The 9390-nt window shown below is 38.7% G+C and overlaps 1 protein-coding gene across 1 annotated transcript in view; it reads left to right on the forward strand.

Annotated features, from left to right (window-relative positions):
• The window catches only part of LOC108665596, a 29955-nt gene extending 20791 nt beyond the window's left edge, over positions 1–9164 (forward strand). Inside the window, exons 2-3 of the mRNA XM_018152371.2 lie at positions 4807–6631; positions 8629–9164. Coding sequence (XP_018007860.2) covers positions 4807–6631; positions 8629–9164 — 2361 coding nt within the window. The remainder of the gene's footprint in view (positions 1–4806; positions 6632–8628) is intronic.
• Positions 9165–9390: the final 226 nt, after the last annotated feature.

The raw sequence follows: 9390 nt of genomic DNA on the forward strand, positions 1-9390 counted from the left end.
GTTGAAATAATGTTGATAGCAAAATGACTGTGTGTAGAAACGACATTTAAGCAACGTTATCGAAGCGTCAGATGCCCAGCAGGTTGGTGATGACAGCGCTGGAAAAGCGCGCAGTAATCCGCGATATGAGACGCTGAGCTGGGACTCAGGATTTGCCTTGAGCTGCCAGATGAGGTCGGCGGTTGTTCGCTTATGTAGTATTTCGGGAACGCATATAAAATAATTTAGCGTTGCTTGACCGAACAACATATATGAAGATGAAAGTGCCTTAATTTGTTGGGTAAGGTGTGTGTGTATACATTTATTTGAAATTTAATGAAAAGTTTAGTGTTTGTGGCACAAAACTATCTATACATAGGTGGCAGCCGTTCTGCAAAAAGCTGGTCTACTCATAAAGTATAGAGGTTCAGTAATCCGGGACCCAGGGTTCGGACACTATGGCTTACATCATATATTCTTGCGTAAATTATCAAAGATCCGTGCTATATGTAGATCCTAGCTTCATCACATTTCTGAGAGAATTTCTCAGACGAAAATCAGTGCTGCCATGAATTTCTGACACAAACTTGTGCATCGTACAAATTATCCATATTACCACGCAAAATTTTGTTTATTATAACTGAATATTAAAGACTAATGACTCAATATATTTAGGTACAGTAAGAATAATACTTACTATCCTCAAAATATAAAGTAAGATGTGTGCCGGATGCCTTCTGGTCACTAAAACATGATAAGCTCGTCAATCTTGTCCATTGCGTGAAGGCAAAGTAATGTATAGTGCTTTATTCAATTGATAATTAAAATACTTTCTTGGTGCGGATCGGCATACAGTTCATAGTTGGCAGTTTAGTGATATAATTTATAGCTCTTCTCTCCTTTGATTTATTTAGTTGATTATCATATTATTATAAAACTTATTAGACTGTGGATATATTAGTGGTCTTCCCGATTAGCTCGAGGTAATTTTGCATCCCCGGCATGTCGTTCTGGTACGCTATACTCTCGAATTAATGGTTGACACGTTGAAGTGTTGACCTGTGAATCAAGTCTGCGTATTTAAGGGATATTTCAACGCTGATTGTGTTTCAATTATCATATTAAAGTATCACCGTATTATAGAGTATGACCGTATTATAAAAGAATATGACGGTGACATACCAGGCTATGACCATATATACCAGATTATAAGTTTATTTTCTTATAGTATGACCATTTTATGCATGTATATGAATGGATTATACCTGAGTTTAGCTCTACTATACCACGAATGTAGCAAAATGAATGACTTGTTATAATATGCGGTAACAACTTTCTCGGTCCCTGAATATCTTCCATGAACATAGTCGTTATACGTGTGCGATTGCCAGTCGTCACGAGTGATATATGTTACATGGTTTTAATCCGTAAGACTAAAAGCATATTATAAAAATTAGTGAAAACGCACATATCGTGCGTTTAACTATCTTTACTTTTACAGAATATTTATTCCTAAATCACAAGTCCGTCAAACAGCCACTAATTTTCTAGATTTTTTACCTTAAGATTACAGAATTTAAAGAAAATTCCCGATCATCGCTGAATTTGTAGTCATGGTGAATATATAATTGGCATATACCCCTGTTCGGGCTTCTCTCTTCTTCCTCCAACCTTAAGTGTTCCTCAAGACCGACCTCTAGCGTGCCTTGAGGTATTCTCTTCTCAAATGACGCTAAACTATCGAGCAAGGATTTCTTACCTTCAGAACTACTGTGGATAAAATGAATCAGTTATCCCTCAAGTGCCTTTTGTATGACGGCTACACAGGAGCGCTTTGTGCTGGAACCTGTAAATTCTAGAGAATTCGACATTATACTACATTACTAAACTGCTAGAATTCTAGAGAATTCGACATTATTCTACATTACTAAACTGCGAGAATTCTAAAGAATTCTACATTATTTTACACTACCAAACTGCGAGGATTCTAGAGAATTCTACATCTAGAGAATTCAACATTACCAAACTGCCGTGAAGTTAAAAATGTTCATATTTCGTTTTCTTATAAGAACGGTTATTATTTTTTCTAGAGAACGTTTTTTTCCTGTAACTATTCTATCAAAGCATTCGCAAAATAAAGTTATCAATAAATAATAAAAAGTTATTAATAAATAATAACGAAGCACCCAGAAGGTAATGTGAATTATCCAACAAAGAAATTTTTCTTGTGTAAATATTTGAGCGCTGAAAACATAGTATTAAAAATTTCCCGTGCATTTCCTACCAGAATTCTAAGTAGGAACGCTTGACGAGAGAGTATCGCCTGGCATAAATTTGCGCGCTCAGTTGGAAGCAAGTGATTTCCATCTTAGGACAAAACGGATAACAGCCTTTGTGTGCTTGGCGAGCATTCATATTATTTGTATTATTATTCATCATCATCGGCATATTATCCGTTTCGTGTCAAACCTTCATTCCATAGTCAGAACCAAATTCATTGTAATAATAATTGAATAAATAAAAATATATATACATATATACGTTTTAGCAATGAAAGCTAGAACGCGGTACTTAGTTGGGCTTTTATGATGTTCGACACAAGCCTGCTTAATAAATATTGGTGAATGAATATTTCTCATGTACTACAATTATTATCAATTGTTTCTCTAAGCACGAGGATACCCAAACGGCTAAACCCTCCACATCTCACTCATAAAAATAGATACGTAGGTAAAATTATCCAAATAGTGACACACTTTCTCCACGTAGCACTGATGCGCCCTTATGCCAAAGACAAACTTGGTCACAGTGACCCACGCCCCACACGCGGCAAAAGGTACATCGCTATTAGGACCGAGTCTCGCTTATTTCTCTGAGTGTAGATGACCGTCCGCAAAAACGCGGCGACCTCGCGTGCAGACGACGCCGTCCGGTCCGCCTGACCCTTGCCTGAAGTGGTGATCATCCGCCTCGTCCATCAGGCCGCCCTGCCGTCCATGACGTGCTGGTGGACGAACACCAAGGGCCTGTCCTCGTCCATCACGCTCACCCTGACTTGCTGGTGGCCAAACACCAGCACGTCATAGGTCTTGTCATCCTCCATCATAAAGGAGTTTAGTTCTAATGTTGTATCTGAGTGAGCGCCAGTCCATACGCATAGCAGAAGCACACCCAAGTAAAACATGGCGCTTACAGCAAGATAATAATGTAACGATTCTTTCATCAGTCCATTATTTACATTGATCACTATTTCCATTAGCAGATATTTACGTGTAGAAAAATCTATTTGTACGCATTGTGCGCAGATGATGGTCAAATTCGAGCTCGAATAAGCGAATACGTGTCAACAATCGGTCTGTATGCAATATCAAAAAGCATCTCGCATATAAAAATATATACTGCCGGAACCCTTTTCCACGCAAATGTACGCATTAACAGAAATTGTTTGCAAATGAAATTTATACCGTATTCCGATCTTGCAGGAGATGTAACGCATGCAAGTTATTTTATAGGATATCCCTCCTTATGCTGGTCAACTATGAAAAACCGTAATATTATGGTTTTAAAACCATGAAAAACCGTTAAAAAACGGTTCACCTGTAATGATGTATAAAAGTTATTTAATATTTTGCTGCCTATGTATGCCTGAGTGCTGTGGTGGCCTATACTGAGTGGTGTGTAAGCCTACGTCTATAATTATCCCTCGTAAGGGCGCAATCGCCGACAGCCCTCAACTCGTGCCGATCTTCATACAAGTGCTGCTAATTAGAGGGCAGCGGCCGTTGCCCGGCAACATTTTCTTGTGTCGGAAACTTGATCATTTTCTGACGTAATTATGCTGCCTGCTAAGCCCACGTGTGTTGGCTAGATTTCATTTCGTTTCTGACTGGCAAAAAAGTTATCTTGATTTTAACTTGATAGTTGCAATTTTGTTAGTATAAAAGTTTAATGTTAGCTCCCATGAAATCTATTTCTTTGAATGTTTGCATGAAAAAATTATATCAAAGTACAACTTTCTGCGTGACGATTAAATTATAATTTTAAAATCTTTATATTACAACGAGATAAAAGTAGAGTGTTATAATTTTAAGATTTTTTAGAAATTTTAAATACATTCAAACGGTCATAGGTATCTACTGATACCCGAAAATGACATCTCTATGGGATTACACCGACGACTAGAGGCAGTCCACCTCAAATTCCAGTTTTAAATTATCAAAATCAATTGTCGCTATTGTCGTTAACATTTTGAAATTCAGAATACGTATATAAGGAGGAATGTATAGTTGGCTTATCATAGCAAAAAAATATCATCTGAAGCTTTTCAACCTACTCCATACATGTGGCACACAAGGCGTGAGCGCCTCAACAGTCAGTGAATGTTAACAACTTCTAATCATATTTTAGATAATAAACTTGCTGATTTCTAATGCAAATAATAGAGTCAGATTGACTCTGGTATGATGTACAAAGTACTGAAAATGTGTTTAAAGTTCTGACGACAATTTTACCGAGATTATTTTTTGGTATTTTAATACGGTGAAGGTCAGAATTTTTCCATTTAAGTTTTCAGCTCCCAAAATAAATATGGTCTCTATGAAGTAGAATGATATAATTTTCCTATACTTTCTATTGCAAGTGTATGACGTTTGCAATTTGCGGTATAACTACGAATATTTCACACGTGGCTTTAAGTTTATGTTATTCTCAAAAATCTTCTCTGCATAATTCCGCTTTTTTCAGTTTTTCCCCGATAATATGAACTTATTTTTCAAGTCAGATGTTGACCCTCGCAAATATTTAATTCGATTATTACATTCACTTCAGGTTGGAGGTCTCGAATCGGTACCAGACGTCCGCCCAATGCAGCCCTGTCCTAAAAGATGGCCGTCAAAAAGCGCGCAACATGAAACTGCTCTTCGTCGAACATCGACAGAACGCATGAAAAATGTCCGTAACAACACCCAGCAGACCCCAGGAAGCAACCCTTCGTTCGTTTGGGCTTTAGTATCCCCTCAGATGTTGACAAAGTATTTTTCTTCTGCTCCGGGCATAAGTAGAGACAAGAGATACGCAGGGGCGATGACAAGGCGAAACGCTGACCCGAGGCCTTCTAAGACACACCGAACACTAGAATTTCTGCGACGGAAAACCAGGAAAGAACGAAGCCATGGCAAGCGAAGGAAAAGAAAACCCAGTAGACGAAGGAAACGCAGGAAGAAAGAAAGACCGGACAAAATAATTGATAGGAGAAATAAGAAAATGAATCGCCGAATGCGGGAGCATGAGAGCGCTACAGAGCGCTTGCAGTCAGCGTGGAACAAACAGCGGGTAAATAAATCTCACAAAAAGCACAAAACGCGCAAAAAGAAGAAGAAAATCGTCCGGAACGAGCATAGGCGACCACCGTGGATGCGATTGAGATCTTCACTTATGCAGGATATGGGTGAGAGAGATCCAACCTCCTTTGCTCTGTCGAAGAATCCTCTGAGCGGCATCCGGAAGCTCAACGAAGATTTCAGTCACTTAATGCTGTATTCAAATTCCGCGGACAACGTTCGTCCGACTCACAGCACGGCAAATGAGCCACTACAACTGAACATGCACACTAAGATTCACATCAAAGAACAAGTACAACAGGCGAAGAAAGAACTAGACGAGCTAAGCGCATCGGAACACGCGAGCAAGGAACCGTATGCCGAGCGTCACTATACGGATCAGTCGCAACTTGTAGGCCATACACCGTCGCTCGTGTTACAAAGAGACTCTTCTGAGATGTCTGGTGGTCACACAGTTGTAAACCTTCCAGCAGGACTAAAAAATTTACCTGTACAGTCACGTTCGTCAATATTTGACCGTTTCTTGCCCCGAGTAGTTCTTAACAAGCACCTGGTAACGAAGAACCCTCACTCTCCCCCTCTCTTGACCCCGCCTGGCAACGGGACAATCCAAGTTGCCATCCATGTCCTCCCTCTCGGCGATGATCCTGCTGCTGTAAATATTCCTGAGGACGACCAAGGTTCCCGTGAAAGAATTCCCTTGCTCAATCACTGGAAGCGACGCAACGAGAAAACAACTACAAAACAACAAGAAAAATATAGATGGGACCTGATGTCAGGAATCGACTCAGCCTCATCTTCCAGGTCTACCGATCATAATTCTGGACTTGAATATAGTTTTTCTGTTGACATGACGCACCACGGGCGAAAGTCGGTCATTCAGAGGGCGCATAAGCAACTGAGTGTCGATGAAGATAATCATGTTCTGAAAACCGTTAAAAGTGTAAATGAAGTTAATGATAATACTGATAATACTGGTACGAGTGAAGATGTTGCAAATCGTGTTAACATTACCGTTGAGAGTGTGGACGGAGTTAACGACACTACTAATAAGAATGTAAATTACATTAATTTCGTTTACAATACCGATAACAGTTTGGATAAAGTAAATAGTGTTAGCTATAACGGTCAGAGCGTAGCTGAAGTAAATAGTGTTAGCAATAATGATAAGAGTGTAGCTGAAGTAAATAGTGTTAGCAATAACGATAAGAGTGTAGATGAAATTAACACGCTCGTTAACGTAACAAGTGAGCATGAAAAGCCCGGGAAGTCACCAGGTGGAGACAACGTACGCCACTCTAGCAACACTAAAGGTGAGTGGCATTCACTCTAATCTCTACTGTTTATTCGGTTTGACATGTGCCATGTTTAATAGGGAATATTTGGCCCATTTCATGCTCGTAAATAGTGGCGAAGAGCGTGGATGCTCCGACCTCATCCAACACTGAAAACTTTCCGTCCGTGCAATTTGAAGGTTAATCGCTCTGGTAACTTAAAGATTAATTGGAGATCAATCGCATGGGTAACTTGGAGATTACTGATATGAGAATCTTGGAGATTACTCACTCGGGTAACGCGAAGCATCAATGTAGTTATTACTGTGAATTGATGACGCTATTGTAACTTGAACCGTTTATGAACTCCTACAAATATTTTATCATAGTGATTGACCTTTGGCCGGGGGCGATTATTTTAATAATCTTAAATAGTTGTTTGATAGCCGAGTAAAAATATTCAACTAAATACTTCACTAAGATCGGTATGATAAATAACCTCTACTAGGGGAACTGACAGAACTAGGAAATTAACTAGGCGATAGGCAAGCAATTATAGACCTAATATTCGGTGAAAGCCGACTTCCGAGCAACGTACTATCAGCGTTTCTAATACTTTAAAAAAAAGTTTCCATTATAAGTATTTAACAAACCGCCATTGGAGGAAGTTTCAATAAATGTTTCATCCACTCTCATGAGACCCCAAAAAAGTAACTCGTTTAGTCGGTGTTATTTCAGGCCGAATTGTGTCTCCTCGTCCTCGGTAGCACAATGATTGGGTTTCTGCTATAAAAATAGTGTAGGAAATGAGACAATTTTATCGCTGCTAAAATTTTTTTGTCTCACTCACAAATATCTGCTCTAACAACACCGGGAACGCGTGCGCCACGCCTCTGCTTTGAACCACATTTGTGATTGTGATTCACATTTGTGACCCACAAATGTGAAGGCACGGCAAAAATACTGTGGTAAAAATGTGCTAGCGATACAGTACACTCAGAGAAACAAGTGAGATTTTTTCTAGTAGCGATGCACTTTTTGCTAAGATGCCGCTTCTTGTTAAGATAATTATTTTTATTTGCAGAAGCATCTTTCTTCACTACTTCGAACAACAGATTCAGTACATGCCATTCGCTGAGTTAATTTTTTTTCTTCTTGCATCTATATTTACTCTGCCTCATCAGTATCCACCAGCGCCTTCATTACCAATAAAGAATACGTTATCAATAAATGTCAAGAATACCAATACTAAATACTTCGTTACCAATAAATGTCAAGAAGTTCACTTCCCTGCGCGGTTAAAGTTCAGTGGTCTGGCTGGCGCTGAAGTAAGAGCGTTCGAACATCACCGTCGCTCTAACAGTGTGCTTTTATTTACATACATTACAACCATAATTAAAGAGCATTTTAATTCCCCTTGTCGCTATATGCTTTTTTTGCGGTCCTTATTGTCTCGCTTTATTTAAATATTCAAAAATGAACTGTTGATATTCAATAATATTCAAAAATTCAAAAATGTAAATTGAACTGCACGACTCTATTGTGTAAAACTTCTGCAGCTGCGTGTGAAGATCATGTGTGAATATCATGGAAAATTTCGTTGATGTAAACATTTTACATCTGTTTAGGTATCAGGGGTTTGAGGGAATTAAAATCATTTTATTAAAACGGAAATTTGAAATCGCAGTGACTGTTGTAAACCTTCGTGTAGAACAGTTTTACCATGAGCTATGAAATTAATTCCGAAGAAATATCACGATCTGCATATTCTTTCAAGCAACAGTTGAGTTTTTGTTTGAAATTTATTTATATTTAGATCATGCTTGGTGTAAAAATAATATAAGCGCAACATATATTTCTGTATATTTGGAACGGCCGGTGCTTAGTGCGTTCAAATATCCGTGAGGCGTTTGTGTGGCTCTCCAAAATTTTCCTTTTCCTTTGGAGATTAAACTTATTACATTCAATTTGTGAAGTTCGTTTTAATATTAATTATTAAGATTCCTAAAATAATCTATATGTTTGCAATTTTTCAGGAATTTCCGTAGACATGACACGTGCACCTCCCACCGCCTCCCTGACGTCACTGAGCCCACCAGCTCACGACGCTCGACATGTTTTGCGTCACCAGAAGCACGCACTTCATTCCGGACACAAGAAAAAATCTCTAAAAGTTACCCCAACTTTTCCTACTAGCGAAGAAATAATTGTACAAAGAAACTCTTTGTCAACATCAATAAAAAACATGGGAACTTTGACGTCTTCTTCAGCGGCAACAAAACCGTACATGTTTTCTCACTCCATTGAAAGCCAGAAGTTACTTTCTCCTCTTAAGGGTGATGAAAAAATGCATGTTTTTCACGCTGAAATATGGCAAAACAAACATGTTGCTCTAACTGGGACGGTGGATGCAGGTAAGTTTTCTTTAATTCGTGCAAAATTGCGGAAAGAAAACAGGCTTAATGTTTCTCCAATTACTTTATTAGAAAAACCATCTTTTTCCAATATGAAAACAAAAATTAAAATCCCGTTTGTATCATCAAACGCAACGTTTATTTACAAACATCGATAAAAAAAACATCGATAAAGTTTCTACAAGTCCAATTGAAAAAAATTACATTTTCCACGAATGCTGACAATTTTTATCCAACTTTACAAACTTACTTTCTTGCTACTTTCCCTTCCAAAAAATTCATTTCAGAGACTGCGCTGGTGTCAGAGATAACAAACAACAGGACGTACGTGGTGCAGAGTGTCAAGCAGCTCGTGCAGAGACTAGTGCAGAGCCTGGAGCAAGT

The sequence above is a fragment of the Hyalella azteca genome, unplaced genomic scaffold, assembly GCF_000764305.2.
Source record: "Hyalella azteca isolate HAZT.00-mixed unplaced genomic scaffold, Hazt_2.0.2 contig1182, whole genome shotgun sequence".
Lineage (NCBI taxonomy): Eukaryota > Metazoa > Arthropoda > Malacostraca > Amphipoda > Hyalellidae > Hyalella > Hyalella azteca.